General features: G+C 35.0%; 1 protein-coding gene across 1 annotated transcript in view; it reads right to left on the reverse strand.

Moving 5' to 3' along the window:
- Window positions 1-2,961: 2,961 nt before the first annotated feature.
- The window catches only part of LOC107549434 (NEDD4 family-interacting protein 2-like), a 32,303-nt gene continuing 17,017 nt past the window's right edge, over window positions 2,962-18,247 (reverse strand). The window contains exons 3-8 of the mRNA XM_016230499.1: window positions 15,958-16,088; window positions 8,464-8,551; window positions 7,431-7,555; window positions 7,202-7,268; window positions 5,742-5,847; window positions 2,962-3,905 (exon numbers count right to left, since the gene is read on the reverse strand). Of these exons, the coding sequence (XP_016085985.1) occupies window positions 5,744-5,847; window positions 7,202-7,268; window positions 7,431-7,555; window positions 8,464-8,551; window positions 15,958-16,088 (515 nt within the window). The 3' untranslated portion in view covers window positions 2,962-3,905; window positions 5,742-5,743. The remainder of the gene's footprint in view (window positions 3,906-5,741; window positions 5,848-7,201; window positions 7,269-7,430; window positions 7,556-8,463; window positions 8,552-15,957; window positions 16,089-18,247) is intronic.

The following is an 18,247-nucleotide window of genomic DNA, read 5'->3' on the forward strand; positions in this document are numbered from 1 at the left end:
TTTTTTATGAAAATATAATCATTTTTAAAAGCATTTTGATGTAGCAACCACCTTTACTGTGATTAAATTGCTGCAAGATTGCACATGCACTTAACCTAAGGGGAGAGATGTGACAAATCAAATCAAAATAATGAAAGACTTAGTTGTTTTGTCACTGTAAGTCACTGTGAACGTCCCTTGACCCTCTGAGAGCAAACAACGTGTCCAAGTTGTGTATGTCTACATTCTGTTCACTCTGTCTACATTGCAATAGCAGGAGAGATCAAGCCATTGTTCCTTTGCTGTGCCTTAACTATAATTGGAGCAATTTCATTTTGTTGCAATGCAAGTTTGCAGCTATCAATGCATCTACATTGCAAACGAAGAGTGCAGTGTGACCAAACTAGATAGATTTGTTCATTTTGTTTGGTTGCATTTCTCCACAGTGTTAAGGCCCAGCAATTCAGAATGAACAGGGAAAAAAACGTGCAGGTTGAGACCCAGCCCCTGACATTCCTATCCGTACCTGTGCACGCTGAGGATTGAGTGGACGTGTGACGGAGCTTAAGAGAGCCACTATTTACCCGCTGGGCCGGAAAGCCTCAGGGAGGAGGAAGTGGAGGAGGAGGAGAAGAGGCCAGTGGGTGCATTACTCAGTTTAGACGTGGCCAGGAACAAAAAAAGGCTCTGCAAATGCTGCCGACAGCAATTGTCAGCATGGCCCTTGCGCTTTCTCTGACACACACACACACACATTCATTCTCTCTCTCTCTCGCTCTTTTATTGGATACATGTGACAGGATTTGCTTTGTACTGCTCCTACTAGAAAAAAACAGAGACATTAATAAATAGGAAAAAAATCAGCATACTGATGTGGCACCAAGATCAAGATCAACATTGTTTTTAAACAGTACTTCCATATTATTCTTTGACCTACCTTAGAGAAATTAACCTTTCATTGCAAGCAATATTTCTAACCATAAAAACACTTTGTATGTCTTAGTTGTGTATCAAACATTTCATTTAAATGAAGTCTCTTTATAATTATATACACTGAAAGGGGGAAAGGACATAGGAATTACATAGGAATCACTAAGAATTTGCTAGTAATTTTCATATAAAGAATCGTCAAGTAACACATTGAAGTAAAAGTGAATTTTTAAAGGTAGGAAAACTAAGTATTTTATTGTAAAATGTACTCCAATAATCTTTGTGTTATTTACAACTTTTTTTAAGTGTCGGTCATTGCATATACATTCAACGACAACTAATTTTAATATTTACCATATTTTAATTAAAGAACAACAAGCTATTTATTACAAATAAATAATCAAATTAATTACTAAATATACATTTAAAAAAATTAGATTTAAATAAATTAGATTTATTTTATTTTTTTAAACGGCCCTTATGGTGCAGTTTTGAGTTCCTTTTAATTTCTGACTCTGCTTTTAAATATACTAATGGTACATGAATATAGTAATCTTTCAGTTCCATGGTATGTGTATGTATTTATGAATGTTTGTGAGCAGTGAGCTATCAATCCAGGAGAAAGGACCGGAAAAATGCAGTCCACAACAGCAGAACCATGTGCAGACCGGAAAGGCATTATGTAAATGGGTCACTCATTAAAGGTTTATTAAGAATTTGTCTATCTCTCTGTCTGTGTGTGTGTGTGTGTGTGTGTGTGTGTGTGTGTGTGTGTGTGTGTGTGACGGGTAGGAGGAAAAAAGTGCCACTCAGTGGTGATGAAGGAAAAGCCTTTTGAGAAAATCTGTACTGTGGTACAATGATTGTATCAGATGGTGATACTTTGATATACACTATGATACTAAATGATTAACATATTCATATATGATTGTTTTCACATAGTTTTCCAAAGTAGCTCAAAGAATATAATGGTATTACTGCATCAATATTATTAAACAAACATATAAAGTGGTTACTCCATTTAGCAAATTCAAGTACACTACATGTCTAAAAAAAGCAAAATTTTCGTGTTAACTGAAGTTTTTCTACAAAATATCAGTTTGTTTTACAAGTTTTTTGTAACTTGGTTTTAGCCAGAAACGTAATCAAAAATTATTCTGAAGCTTCTCACATGGTTTGAAGGAGAATAAACTATTCTTGTTTTACTGGAGTAACAAAAGCATTTTGGCAGAAATTATGCTTACTATGGTAAATTATTCTAAGGGTGCAGTTAATTTGTCATATAAAAACAATGTAACATAAGCAATCACAATTAAGAGCAAATATTAAAATGACTCTTTACAACTAATCAATTAAATACTCAGAATTACAGTGGCATTATAAAAGCTAAAATAAATCACATGTAGCGAGTATACAGTCAAAATGAAATGGCATTCGCAACCCATATCACTTCCACAACATAATATTTTGGAAATGGAATTCTCAACGAGGGAAAAAAAATGGATGGCTACTAAGCTTTTTGATTGGGATGTGAAGGTTGAAGCAACTCAGTGCATCCCAATTTCTGATATTTCAGTTATTTTTCAAACCTATCATTAATAGCTATTACTGTCATGGTTTGTTAATATATTAAGCATGTATTGCATGTAAGAGCTGTTTGGCTATTAGTTAACATTATCTTCCCCACCTGCATTACACCTAGATGACATGACATCCCCCCAAAAAAAAAGATAACTTTAGAGGCGGAGCAAGTGCGTTTTGAAGATTTTACCATTTTATTTATTTATTTATATTTGAATAACATTAAATAATTGCATGCATTGCATTGCATGAAATAACACGTGCAAAAACTGTTTAGACTAAGAACGAAATTAAAATTAGAAATTAAAACGAAATTAAAAAGAGTCTATTTTTTAACAGGCCCAACTGTACCTGGGATTTCAAATTTTATTGGCATTATGCAAGACAAGAGAATAAACATAGCACACAATCATCTCTGCCAATCAGAGAATATCCAAAATATCAATTATTCTAACAAAATTCTTTTTTTTGTTGTTGTTATTGTTTACTGGATTAGTCATTTAAACTGCTGTAACCGAGTTAACCATGCATTTCTTTTAATATCCGATATTTCTGAAGATGCTTGTGATGAATAGAAACAAATGACAGTAGCATTCAGGCATTCAAGTAACTAAAGTCATCTAGGCAGGTCACAGCTTGAGCAAAGTCACAACTTAAAACAACCAAGAACCATAAAAAAATGGGGAAAAACTGAAGGTGCAAAAAGCAAATATATATTTTAGGATAAGTACAAATTCCATTTCCAGTTTGAAACACATGAATGAAGTTACTTAATCATTTACTATAAAGTTAAGCGAGACACAACTTAAGAAGAAGAGAAACTGTGCAATTGTACTTTACATCGCCATTAGCTTGACCATTTAACTAAAGTTACTAAACTTGTATATTAATCTAAACTTGGTATATTAATACTGCAATGCAATCAAACTTGCCAAGGCCTTGGATGCAACGAAGCAAATAGAATTAAACTAATCTAGTTTCATCCATCTAAAACTGCTAAGCTAACCCAGTTTGGTAAAAGACATTGCATAGGATGTCTTGGCTGCATATTTCCAGTGACCTTTTGCAGTTTTTCCAACCCAAGTATACAAATCCATTACTCTGCATGCAGTGTGTGGAAAGATTAACCATTAAGGGATTTTTTTTTTTGTCTTGTCAAAATCTAGTAATAAACCAGAAATGTATGTGCTGAGGCTAACTGGGAAGTTATGATATCAAGAGCTGATTTTCACTCGTTCGGAGTGCAGAAAAACCTTCCGCTTTTACTGAGTTCAGTTCAGAACATTTGGCAGAGATATTGGTTTTCTTTTTTCTCGTCTTCCTCTTCCCCTCAGTGGGATCCAGTCCAGTTCATTTGACGGGTTGCAAATCATCAAGGAATTTCACATTAGGGAGGAATGTTTTGGCGAGGCGACCTTGAGAGAGACAGAGTGAATAAGAGAGAAGCTTGTTTTTTGGAGGTTTGCCACCATGGCCTTCATTGTGCAAACTGCATATAAGCAAGGTTATGAGAGCCATTATCAATGAAGCAAATTACATCCGCCTTGCATGTCCAAGTTAACAAAAGCATAATCAGTTCTTGTTGGTTTGGAACAAATTCAAGCCAAGAAAAATGTTTAACATGCTTCAATGTGTTACTTTAATAAAAGGCTTGTCCACAATAGGGTAAAAAAAAAAAAAAGTGAATTGACTTTTTTTTTTAAGACACAAATCTCATTTTATATTTGTGAGACCTATTAGTTAGATGAACTACTAACTTAGCATGAGAACTAACTAGTTTTCCAGCTTTTTTACATTCTTGACTGTATCTAAAAATTAAAACTGTACAACGATGCCATTATTTTGACAATCTGTTGCATTTTTATTCAATCGATTGTACTAAGAAATATTTTTAATTAACTCATTTTAATGACCAAAAACATTTATCTATGTCCCACATTTTGTATGGAACTCTGTTCCTGCACAAAATCATAAAATTGCAAGTCTGTAATCAAATTTTACACAAATTGAAGGTTTGACTGCATATATCAAGCTCAAACATTCAATCCTGCTGTCAAAGTTGTTTTAAAAAAATGATCAAACAGATATTTTTGTCTAGTTTATGAGAAATATAGGTTCAACAATACATTGCACTACTAGTTTAATTTAAGCTAAATCTGTCTGTTACTTTTTGCATTTGCCTGGCACTTACCAAATGCATAATCCATTTTTGTGTCAAACTAAATCAAGGCAAGCAAATATGTTAATGAATAAATCAGCCTCTCTAAAGGCACTTTTCACAAAAACAGGCTATATGAGAGAGAGAGTCTTGCACACATATACATACACACTGAGATAGCATGTTATCTCAAGTATCAAAAGATAATGTTTTGGTTATATCCTCTAGTCCTAGTCAAATGTCATTTCCCAGAGTGATTTAAATGCACATGTTTTGCATTCTATTTTCCTGCTTGGTTATTATGCATATTAGGTAATGCCTGACCAAAGAGGAAGTGTTCCTTCTCAAAGCAACATTCAACAAATAACATGACAGCCACAGTAATTAGGCTCACTTAGGGGTGTGCGATATTGACAAAATATTATATATTTTCTGGGATTTTATCGATAACGATAATTAGACTATATTTTGCTGAGTGTGTTATTGTGCTGGTACCTTAAGGACTGCCGAAGACAGCTGACTCCTAATGTGTTTAATATTCTTCATATTCTGTGTGGTGGCCAGTTCACACTGAGAGAAATTAATCTTTTCCAATAAGTTTAAACTTATTTTTACATTTTACGGGCATTTTTACCATTATAAAGCCATTTTTTCTAAAAGTGTCCATAATCTTTTGAGAGAAATTCGTACATTTAATCAGGGAATTAGAATAATAAGACATTTGGGCTGTTACCAAGCAAATTAAATCAACACAGAAGCTGCATCTGAAGTGGCATTTAGATGTATTTACACACTGTTTAATGCAAGACATGAATGCATTTAACCTGCAATTACAAATTCATAAAAATAATGTTTTGATATATTAAACATAAAATATTGAATATTGATATTTGAAATTATTTAAATAATAAAAGATACTTCGAATGTGGTTCATGAATCTTATGGGACATGAGTAAATAATTACACCTCTATTCTTGACACACACACACACACATATATATATATATATATATATATATATATATATATATATATATGTGTGTGTGTGTGTGTGTGTGTGTGCGTGTGCGTGTGTGTGTGATGACATCCTCACCTCTAGTACAGGAGGAAGAAGCGGGTTCGGAGTGAAGACGCCATGCTTTCGGACATGTTACGCACTTTCAGGTAGTTCACAAACCCTCTGAAGAACAGCAGGAGTCCTGGAGTGCATGACAGACAGGTCACAGGTCAATAACTAGATGCTCCAAAGAAAATGTGAAGGGCGCTTCCCACTCACATTCACCACACTAAAAAGTCTAATCGCTTAGAAAAGTAATAGTACACCTAGCTGGTGTCAGCAAACATCAATAATTCCTAATTCCTAAAGAGAATATCAAATATAGCTGTAGAAAGGGTACGGCAGGCTTATTATTCACACAATTACAAGATTCACAAATCCACAACAGCCTTATCACAGCAGCAAGTACACTAATGCAAAGATTATTGTTTGTTAATATTATCTACTCTAATTAACAATGCATTTAAGTCATAATGCACTTATTGATGAAAAACATTATTAAAGCATGTATTTTGAGTTCCATTTTGAAAATAAAGTCATGTCATCGTGTAGTCAACCAGCAGATGGTGCTAGAGTACTGCAGATGAATGACTCAACACTGCTCACAACTATTTTAAAGAGTTCACCCAAAAGTGAAAATTCTGTCATTAATTACTCACCCTCATGTCGTTCTAAACCCATAAGACCTCCGTTCATCTTTGGAACACAAATTAAGATATTTTTGATGAATTTGATGAACCTCTGACCCTCCCATAGACAGCAATGTAATTATCACGATCAAGGTCCAGAAACGTAGAAAGGAGATCGGTAAAATAATCCATGTGACGTCAGGGGTTCAACAGTAATTTCATGAAGCAACGAGAATATTTTTTGTATACAAAGAAAACAAAAATAACTTTATTCATCAATTCGTCTCCTCCTGTTGCCATTTTGGAGAATATCCACTGAACGTAAAGAGCGTATGCTATTCTGTGTCAGCTGCATCCCACGGATACATTTTCTACGTTGCTTACGCTTTGATTTGATCATAAACAACGTATCCACGTGACGCAGCTGACACAGGATAGCATACGCTGTTTGCGTTCAGTGGATACTCTCAAAAATGGCACCAGGGTGACGCGGAGGAGACGGATTGTTGAATAAAGTTATTATTTTTGCTTTCTTTGCGTACAAAAAGTATTATCGTAGCTTTGTAAAATTACGGTTGAACCCCTGATGTCACATGGATTATTTTACCGATCTCCTTGCTATGTTTCTGGACCTTGATCGTGGTAATTACACTGCTGTCTATGGGAGGGTCAAAGAGCTCTCAGATTTCATCAAAAATATGAATTTCTGTTCCGAAGATGTCTTACGGGTTTAGAACGACATGAGGGTGAGTAATTAACGACAGAATTTTCATTTTTGGGTGAACTAACCCTTTAACACTCATCATTCTGATATTATCAGATAAACAAACTACAAAATTCCCGCTTAACGTCCACAGGAAAACCTACCAAGAACAAGGAAAATCCACCAGAGCCAGTACTGCCCATTGAAGTATCCAGTAAAGTAATCTGAAAACTGAGAAGAATGAATCCGCTGAACATTGAGTTTAATAATGATTAAATTCACATTCATAACACACTATTTTATTCATGGTAATTATCACTCAAAGATAACCACAAAGTTTTTTGTTTTTTTAAGCTTCTTATCCTCCTGTGTGGGTTTCGAGTTTTAACTTACCCGCACAATGAGGATCCATTTGATAAGAGAGAGACCAAAGCCGCAGATGGCACCATATCGGCCTGCAATGGTGTTGGTCAAACAGAAAGACAAGCAAAACCCAATCCAGTTGAACAGAAAGGCCACTGGTTACACAAACAGAAAGAGAATGGTGTATTGATGAATGACAGCAAAATATATATATTTAAAGTACATTTAAATACCTTTGTATGGTAATTGTTTTTATGAGCAGACAAACAAAAACTTTCAAACTTGAAAGACTGCTTACATATATCACAAAGATGGTGATGAACTGTTAATGAAATCGTGCCTAATCATTAAATAAACATGACTGGACTATGATGGACAGCACTGCAATGTGTTATGCTACTGACTGATCATGACATACATACAGTCTATAGAAATACTTGCAGTTCAATACATCACTACCAGATGGCGCAAACACAGCACTAATAACACACAGAGGCTTTGGCTGCATCTGATATCACATGATCCCCTGAAATGTGCATACAATAGACACTTTACTATCCCATGAGGCAATGGGAGAGGATTTGTGGCAGTGAAGAGATGCAGCAGACACTGGTAGGTCACGTGATAATGACAACATGGTGAATATAGGCTGTCCAGATTACATTTATACTACACACTTTCATACTATATAGAACATCCTTTTAAGTGGTCGCAAAGTACACACTTATTCAAAATAAGTACCTACTCAGACTATGCAATTTTGGATGCAGCCAGGCTGCTTCTAATGCCATAATATTATACTGCACACTACACAGTATATACTGTCATCTACATATTTGAAAAAAATAAGTATGTGGAGCAGTATTTGCATTATGAAATGCTAAATGCTTTAACCTGTCATATGCTAAAAGGTTTATGAAACCCTAGTAAACTGCACGTTTCATTCAGGCCAGTCACTCTTTTGTAATTAAATATGGTTATTTTGCATTTTACATCTTGTGTAAAACTGTAATGCAGTTTATCATGGTTATAATAGTATGCTATTACAAACATACACACTTACTGAAGAAGGCCAGCATAAAGATTCCATCATTTCCCACCCTCAGCTGATCAGCATCACTTAAGTCATCCCGAACCGGAAAATCCTCATCCTTTTCAACAAGTAGATGGATAAAAAGAAATGGATAAAAATAAGTGTTTTAGAAGCATATTAGAAGGCAAAAGCTGCTGAGAAATCACCATGGTTGTGATGCAACCTCAATGTTTACACATCGGCAACTGGACCAGCCTTGATAAACAACAGTATATTAAAATGATACAAAAGACATTAGCCAACCACAACAGAGGTCATTTACTTATAGCAGGAACAGTAGCAAAAACTGTTTAAGTAAGGGGTCAGAGAGGTGGAAAATGGTTATGAAAGACTAAATAACATATATTGATGTTAAAACCTTGACAAATGATTGCAATTTTCTCTCTACTGAATTTTTTGAAAGAGCTCGTAATTCCTGATTGCTTTCCTTTCAGCAAACACTTTCATTCAAAGACACTTCAAGTGCACTAGCAGAGTCAGTCCAATCAGAGCATCCTGAGGTTAAGCATCCAGTTCAAGGGCTAGATATGCTGCACAATTATTAATCGTTTTGCATGCAAAGGGAAAAGTTCACCAGAAATAAATCATAAAAGTAGTCTCAACTGGAGTCTGTGGAAAAGTTTGGGAAAAACCTGTTAAAATAAATAAACAAAAAAATAAAATTAATGTTAATATTTACATTTATTTAATACATATAACAATAAAGTGCTGTAAGTGGGAAAAAATAATGTATCAATGGAAACTAAATATTAAGCCTTCTGAAGCAGGGATATATTAATATCATTGAGATGCTATTATAGCTTTTGTTAATATTTTTGGTTACATTTTTACAAATTTTGGTGTGTGTGTGTCTACATAGTTTCCATTATTTTTATTGGCCTTGGCAACTAGTTAAAATAAAAACAAGTTTTTTTCCACCTCCAGGTTCAACATCATCATTTGGATCTGACAAAAATAAGAGAGGCATCTAAAAAAAAAATGAGATGTTTGTCTTTTCACTGAACAACATTTGCATGGCTTCAAAATACAGCACACAAGATGTGAATTTGACTGCAGGACTACTTTTATGTTACTTTTTTGAACTGGACTTCCCTGTAGCCACTGACTTTCACTGTATGAATTCTGCACAGTATCAACATTCTGCACAACATGTTTATGTTCCACTGGCTTGGAATGACATGAGGGTGAGCAAATGGCATAATTTTCATTTTTGTGTGAACTACTCCTTTAAGATCCAGCCTACGCCTTTGTAAGCGCTCAGTCCAGCTCCACATTGCTGCCGCAGCTCAAAACAGAGCTGCTGAGGTTGTATAACAAGTCTTGAATAATGTTCTAATTCATTTTTTGTTTCTGATGTGATTTCATAACAGGGTTCAAGCACTTAGGTTCTCAATCTACAACTGCCAAATAGAACTGATCAATATCACACGAGTAGCAGTGCAATATGTGCTGTATATCGGCCTTAGGCACGAGCAACGGAGTGTCTTTAAAAAAACTTTTTTTTTGTTGCCAACTTAGCAATATTGTTGCTACAAATTTACCTTGCAACAAATTTAGCTTTTTTTATATTATTTATTTGGCAACTTTTGATAAGTGACGAAAACGATAAAAAGGCACACATTTTCAATCTAAATTACACAAAAAGAGGAAACCAAAGATGTCTAGCTGTATACACATCACATAAATTAAGGTAACTGCTATTTGCAACTGTTCAATAATAATTAGGAGTGTTCGGCTTGAAGCGGCGCTGCACAGACTGATCTAGGGGCCTGCCCAATCTAATAAAAATTAATTAATAATTTAGTAGCTGCTGGCATAAGTGATGTTCTCAGTGGAGCGGTGTGCTTGTATACTTTTATTATTAAATTATTATTATTTTACAAGAGAGCATTCACAGCTGTTGTTTATATTGCTGTGTGAAGCCTATGGAAGTAACATTAGCTGCATCAAGGGGCGTAGCCATCATTATATATTTTTTTATTAATTAATTAAATTTTTTGTCTAATTGATTAATTATCTCTTATTTTTAATTGGCTAAGAAATCAAATACACTGTTGGACAATAACCAATAATTTGTATTCTGATATTTTAGTCCAATATTTTCCTAATGACAATTTTATGATTGGTTTATATAGGCTACTACGAACACTTTTTTGCAGTTTTTAATCACAGAATAAGACAGGACATTTTTGACATTTTTTTAGTTTCTATACTACATGAACATTCTATACTAGATGACTTGAAAAATGCACATAAACCACAAACATTTTTGTTTTGCAATTGTGTGTTTATTGTCTTCACGTTTCATCAGTCAAAACGTTTCTGCTTTTTATTCAGATCATCTACAGCAGATATTGGTTAGCCTACAGTGATAGTTGTTATAAATAAAACGTCAGGTCATGCATAGACTATCACCACATTTATTTACACTGGCCCGTGAAAACCTCCAACTTTACAGACTTTTCTTAGAGTGTAGCATACTAAGTAACTACTAATACACTGCTTAAAGGGGTCATTTGATGCGATTTAAATTTTTCCAAAAAACAAGCTCTTGGTGCATAAAGAAGATCTGTAAAGTTGCAAAGACTAAAGTATCAAATCCAAAGAGATATTCTTTATAAAATTTAAAGTCAACCACGCCTACCTAAAATGGCTCGTTCTAACACGCCCCCACATGTCTACGTCATGATGTGGGAAGATTTGCATAATGCCGCCCAAATAACTTTTATTCTCGCTGTTGCTGCCGCTGCCATGTAGTGGAGTCACTGTGTGATTCGTTGTGAAAGCGAAACTACTTTGTTTGGCCTTCCAAAAGAGGACACAACTAGAAATCAGTGGTTAAGTTGTATTTATAACACTGTTCCAGAACATTTCAACCCAAATATTCAGATGTGTGCAGCGCATTTTATGGAGGATGGATGAGGACTGTTTCCTGAACCAGTAGCCTAATGTGTCTGTGGCACAAAGGCTGTTTCTATAAAATTGGGCAATTCCAAATTTGCAAGAACCTTCTGGCGCTTCTGACTCACAGCCTGTAAGTACGTTTTTTATATTAAAATAATTTGCCCATGAGCAGTGTAGAGTAAGCTTGTCGTTTCTCCGATTACAAATGCAGACATGGTTTTATGTTTACGCAGCGCGATACGCAACGTGTAAAAAGACAAAACAAGTAATTATGTCCCCACTGGATGCAAAAAAATGCCTCTTTTCTAATGGGTTTTATTGGTTTTGTCTCGTCTAGTGATGTCCGGATCGCGAACGAATCGCTCTATTTAACCGGATCTTCTTAGTGAACCGGTCGAACCAGTTCACCAAATCGAACTGAATTGTTTGAAACGGTTCACGTCTCCAGTACGCACTAATCCACAAATTACTTAAGTTATTCGGTTTATAAACATGCCTGACACTCCCTCTGACACAAAATAAACCAATATATCCCGAGTTATTCAGTTACTCCTAACAGTACATTGGCTAAAAGAGAACCGATGATGGGATGTGCACGAGCAGAGCAGCTGGACTGAGTCTCGTCCTGTTGGGAGATGGCATCACAGTATGTTAAGGGACGTAACATTACCATCACACGCTTGAGGCATTCAGCTAATCACAACGCACTGGATATCTGGCAAATCAGAGCACACCTAGCTTTTTTAGAATGATGCATTTTTTTAAAATCGAAGCGTTTCAGAAAGGCGTGGCATAGAGGACAAACAATAATGTACATTATATGGAAAATAATGTGTTTTTTTAAACCTTAAACCACATAAACACATTTCATTACACCAAATACACAACATAATGTTCTTTTTAGCAACGTCATATGACCCTTTTAAAACTATAATTGTTCAGAATGTGCAGTTTTACTAGTTTACTAGCTATTAAAAAAAAAACTTAATTGTTCAGAAAAGTGTAAATGTTCAATAATTTAATGTTGTATTTAAAAGTGCAGTTATGTATATTTTAAAATTATTATATTATGCATTCATATTATTTTACAAACAAATCTATATTAACATATAAAATATATTTTTGCTGAGATTTGATGCAGTGACAATTTTGCGCCATGATTACATGACGACGTCAATGACATCACAACGTCATTTAGCAACTTTTAGCAACAAATTAAACTTCCTTTAGCAACTTCCCCTGAAAATTAGTTGGCAAACACTACGTCCGAAATCGCGTACTGCGTAGGTACTACATTTGAATTTGAATTTACTTCATGACCGTTAAAAAAGTATGTTCTATATAGAATGAATATGGATAGTATGAATGAAATTCGGACGCATTACATCCGCCATGTTGTTACTGTCACATGACCTACCAGCATCAGCTGTGTCGCTTCACTGCCATTCATAAATCCTCTCCCGTGGCCTCATGGGATAGTAAAGTGTCCATCGAATGTGCACTTCAGAATCCAGGCGGAAGAAGTAGGTCATCCAGGTACTTTTCGCTTACAGTTTTTTGAATACTATTAATTCGGACATACTACTCGCCTCACATACTGTTTTTCGCCTACTATATAGTAGGGATTGTGAAGTATGCGATTTCGGACGCAGCGAAGGTGTGGTTGAAATTTAAAATAACTTCCTTGTTTACAACCCTATTTCAGTCTCTTCCAATATTCCAAATGCTGACTCACTCATAAATTACCCCACTCACTCTCTTGTCACCTTCTGATTTAATGGCAGAACAATGTAACTAATCACCATCACGAACACACACCGTTTCCCAAAACTAAATACTATTATTAAATACTACTATTATTTATATCAAATATTATTAATTGAATAATAATATTTAATAAATGACAACAGCCATCATAAAAGTTGCTAGGCAATTCAGTCAAAAGTGCAAAGGTGTCAGTGCATTAAAGATGCACTTATGAGACTTTGCCCTCAGCCAAAACTATTTGCTCTGGAACAAAAATATTAGATTAATGAGACCAAAGACTGCCTGTTAGATTTACCCAAAATTAATTATCTCCCAAAATTAATAATCTCATGTTTAACCACTATAGAAACATCAGAGCCAGCGACAAATTTCAGAAGAACTGGCCAAGGTAAAGCTGCTCTCGGCGGGTTCATAAGCGCTGAATGGCTGCTGACGTCCTGGAGCTCACATCTCTGAAAATATCGAAGCAAATTTTCAAATAGACATTATCTTTATTTACAAACCGCATATTTGAAGTCTAAACAAGTACATTCTCACCTAAAAAACTCTTAAAACTACATTACATGACACAAAAACAGTATTATTTTTAAAATTGTAGTGGATTTGGGCGTCCGCCATGACACTCGCTGTGAGAAATACTGCAAGCGGAGTGATACAAATGGTGAAACGGTTGGAGTTCTGCCATCATTAGAATGTCATTTTTAATCAGTTTAATGTGTCCTGAAAAAAATAATGAATTTCTATTGTAATTACTTTTTTTACTTAACCTAAACATTTGAGTGGTGTATCATAGTTTCCACAAAAATATTAAGCAGCACAACCATTTACAACATTGATAATAAGAAGAAATCTTTCTTTGAAATCAGCATATTAGAAAGATTTCTGAAGGATCCTGTAACACTAAAAGTTTTTAAATTTTTTAATATAGTCACAGCATTCAGTAAGTATTTCAAAAGTAAAAATCAACTTGGGAATCACTGTTTGAAGGTCATTGCAAAAAAAAAGGCTCAGAAAAAGGAATTTACTTCTGAGAAAAGCGGGATAGTAAAGTGTCCATCGAATGTGCACTTCAGAATCCAGGCGGAAGAAGTAGGTCATCCAGGTACTTTTCGCTTACAGTTTTTTGAATACTATTAATTCGGACATACTACTCGCCTCACATACTGTTTTTCGCCTACTATATAGTAGGGATTGTGAAGTATGCGATTTCGGACGCAGCGAAGGTGTGGTTGAAATTTAAAATAACTTCCTTGTTTACAACCCTATTTCAGTCTCTTCCAATATTCCAAATGCTGACTCACTCATAAATTACCCCACTCACTCTCTTGTCACCTTCTGATTTAATGGCAGAACAATGTAACTAATCACCATCACGAACACACACCGTTTCCCAAAACTAAATACTATTATTAAATACTACTATTATTTATATCAAATATTATTAATTGAATAATAATATTTAATAAATGACAACAGCCATCATAAAAGTTGCTAGGCAATTCAGTCAAAAGTGCAAAGGTGTCAGTGCATTAAAGATGCACTTATGAGACTTTGCCCTCAGCCAAAACTATTTGCTCTGGAACAAAAATATTAGATTAATGAGACCAAAGACTGCCTGTTAGATTTACCCAAAATTAATTATCTCCCAAAATTAATAATCTCATGTTTAACCACTATAGAAACATCAGAGCCAGCGACAAATTTCAGAAGAACTGGCCAAGGTAAAGCTGCTCTCGGCGGGTTCATAAGCGCTGAATGGCTGCTGACGTCCTGGAGCTCACATCTCTGAAAATATCGAAGCAAATTTTCAAATAGACATTATCTTTATTTACAAACCGCATATTTGAAGTCTAAACAAGTACATTCTCACCTAAAAAACTCTTAAAACTACATTACATGACACAAAAACAGTATTATTTTTAAAATTGTAGTGGATTTGGGCGTCCGCCATGACACTCGCTGTGAGAAATACTGCAAGCGGAGTGATACAAATGGTGAAACGGTTGGAGTTCTGCCATCATTAGAATGTCATTTTTAATCAGTTTAATGTGTCCTGAAAAAAATAATGAATTTCTATTGTAATTACTTTTTTTACTTAACCTAAACATTTGAGTGGTGTATCATAGTTTCCACAAAAATATTAAGCAGCACAACCATTTACAACATTGATAATAAGAAGAAATCTTTCTTTGAAATCAGCATATTAGAAAGATTTCTGAAGGATCCTGTAACACTAAAAGTTTTTAAATTTTTTAATATAGTCACAGCATTCAGTAAGTATTTCAAAAGTAAAAATCAACTTGGGAATCACTGTTTGAAGGTCATTGCAAAAAAAAAGGCTCAGAAAAAGGAATTTACTTCTGAGAAAAGCATCCTTTGTTTACAGATGACCGTTGGTTTGTCATCCGGTTATCTAATGCAATGAAATTCAGACAATCTTAAGAGTGTCCAAATACTTTTTGGGGCCACATTATATAACACTTCTTGATCTCAGCTCAGAGAAATCAGAGTATCTGAGGGATTCTCTTTCTAGGTCATGGTTTTTATGGCACACCACATCCTCAAAAAGGTTATCTTAATGTTACTGCTAAAAGCTAATCAGACATGATTATAAGAGATGTCCCACTTCATTTTAGTCATCATTAAATGATACCAGCATTACTACAGCAATTTACTTTCCTTTGAGGCAATGTTTTAGACTCTACCAAAGCCGCAGTGGAAAGTTGTGCGAATCGAGGGCTTGGTGTTTGGTTTCGCAGAATGTGTGGGTGCGTAGGCAGGTGAGATACTCACTCGTGGAATGACCTCCACTGCTGAGGCAGCCATGGCTGCCGCTTTGGCCTTCTCTGCCTCATCGTAAGTGGGCAGAGACGTGGCAACGCTGTATGGTGGAGGAACGGGAAAGTCCCCCGGAAATGTGCTCTCTAAAAAGCGATAAAAAAAACACAGGTCAGCCATACACCACACATTTCTAGCTATGAGTCTTCCAAACAACGAGTCTTCCTAACACCGAGTCAAGCACAATTACTATTGCTCACATAAGGAAATGTAAATAAGCCCATAATGCAAAGTACCAAACGGTGACGCATAACTTGCTATGCAGTGATCAGACTTATGAATTTTGCCTTATTGTTGCTAAAACAACTGACAGACATATACTGAGCCATACCTAGAGACCAGAACATCATCAAACTTGGCCCTTTAGACTAGTGGTCAACCGATATGGGTTTTTTGACAGCCGATACCGATGCCGATATCTTGTAAAGCAAGGTGGCTGATGGCCGATATAAAGTCAATATAATTGTATTTATTTTAATTCACATTTAAGAAATTTGAAATAATTTGAAAATGGATTAAAAAATAAAGTGTAAAATAAACATACTTATACTAAAGAAGACAAACTATTTTTCACAAATATATAAATATTTAATAAAAATATAATTAAAAAGGAAGTAAACACTGTAACCAACAGAGCACTTAGTATTCTGGGAAGTTTTTGTGCATTGGGAATCATATTTTTTCAAATAAAGCCAAGGTAACACTCATATTACATACAGCACACAGTGAAATTGACATGAATATGACAGTGGGCAAATACATAAAGCGCAGCATAATTTTAAATCAGTCACGAGTTTAAAGTTTAAAGTTTCCAGTGAAGCTGAACTCTCCTCCTGTCCGTATTCAATTCACACGGACCACACGAACATGCGATCATGCAGGTCACATGCAGACTTCACAAGATCTCAACTAGATTTGACTAAGTCTGCAAGGTTTGTGAAATTAAATGTTCATTAGTCATTCAAAGATTTGTTTAAATTAAATAAATGCGTATTTGCGGAATGCCGACGGCAAACAAGAAAGTATTATAATGTTTGTCTTTAATAATATTAAATCAATCATTATAAAACTCTTTTGTATACATTTTAATTCCTTTGTTTAACAGTTCTATCTGATTATTAGACAGACCTCTATCCGTATTAGACAGAACTGAATGACAACAGCGAACAAGAGGGAGAATGTGAGCACTGTGTGCTCAGGCACTGCCGCAGCTGTTCTCTGCACCGTCAAAATAAAAGTCCTGCCTCGAACAAATCGGGCAAACAGAAAAACTTATCGGCCAATGCCGATATTTGAAAAATGGTAGATAATCGACCGATATATCGGCCTTGGCGATGTATCAGTCGACCACTACTTTAGTGAAATTAAATGTTCATTAGTCATTCAAAGATTTGTTTAAATTAAATAAATGCGTATTTGCGGAATGCCGACGGCAAACAAGAAAGTATTATAATGTTTGTCTTTAATAATATTAAATCAATCATTATAAAACTCTTTTGTATACATTTTAATTCCTTTGTTTAACAGTTCTATCTGATTATTAGACAGACCTCTATCCGTATTAGACAGAACTGAATGACAACAGCGAACAAGAGGGAGAATGTGAGCACTGTGTGCTCAGGCACTGCCGCAGCTGTTCTCTGCACCGTCAAAATAAAAGTCCTGCCTCGAACAAATCGGGCAAACAGAAAAACTTATCGGCCAATGCCGATATTTGAAAAATGGTAGATAATCGACCGATATATCGGCCTTGGCGATGTATCAGTCGACCACTACTTTAGACTTGAGTCAATAACTAGCCACCTAGCAACTAGGGCTGAACGATTTTGGAAAATAATCAAATTGCGATTTGTGAAAATAATCAAATTGCGATTACGATTTAATATGCAATTATTTTTTTTAAAGCTCTTTATGTTCTGTATTATTCAACAAAGACAAGCTATAAATCATTGTATAGTATGATCAACACAATATTATATAGATTAAACATAAATGTTCTTTTCTGTAGGCCAGGCCTATATGTTACGATGAAATTAGGTGATGCATGAATTGATATGAATGTCATTTTTATTTAACAACTACAATCACAGTACATTGACTGATTTTTTGAACTTCCAACCTAATAATTATGTTTAAATAAGCCTGGTGTAAACATTAATATGAAAGTCAGTAACAAATCACACAAACTAAAGTAGGTTGCAGAAATATAAAAACGAATCTGTTGCTTTACCACACTACTTTAGAT

Source organism: Sinocyclocheilus grahami, unplaced genomic scaffold (genome assembly GCF_001515645.1).
Source record: "Sinocyclocheilus grahami isolate Dianchi unplaced genomic scaffold, SAMN03320097.WGS_v1.1 scaffold372.1, whole genome shotgun sequence".
NCBI classification, from domain to species: domain Eukaryota; kingdom Metazoa; phylum Chordata; class Actinopteri; order Cypriniformes; family Cyprinidae; genus Sinocyclocheilus; species Sinocyclocheilus grahami.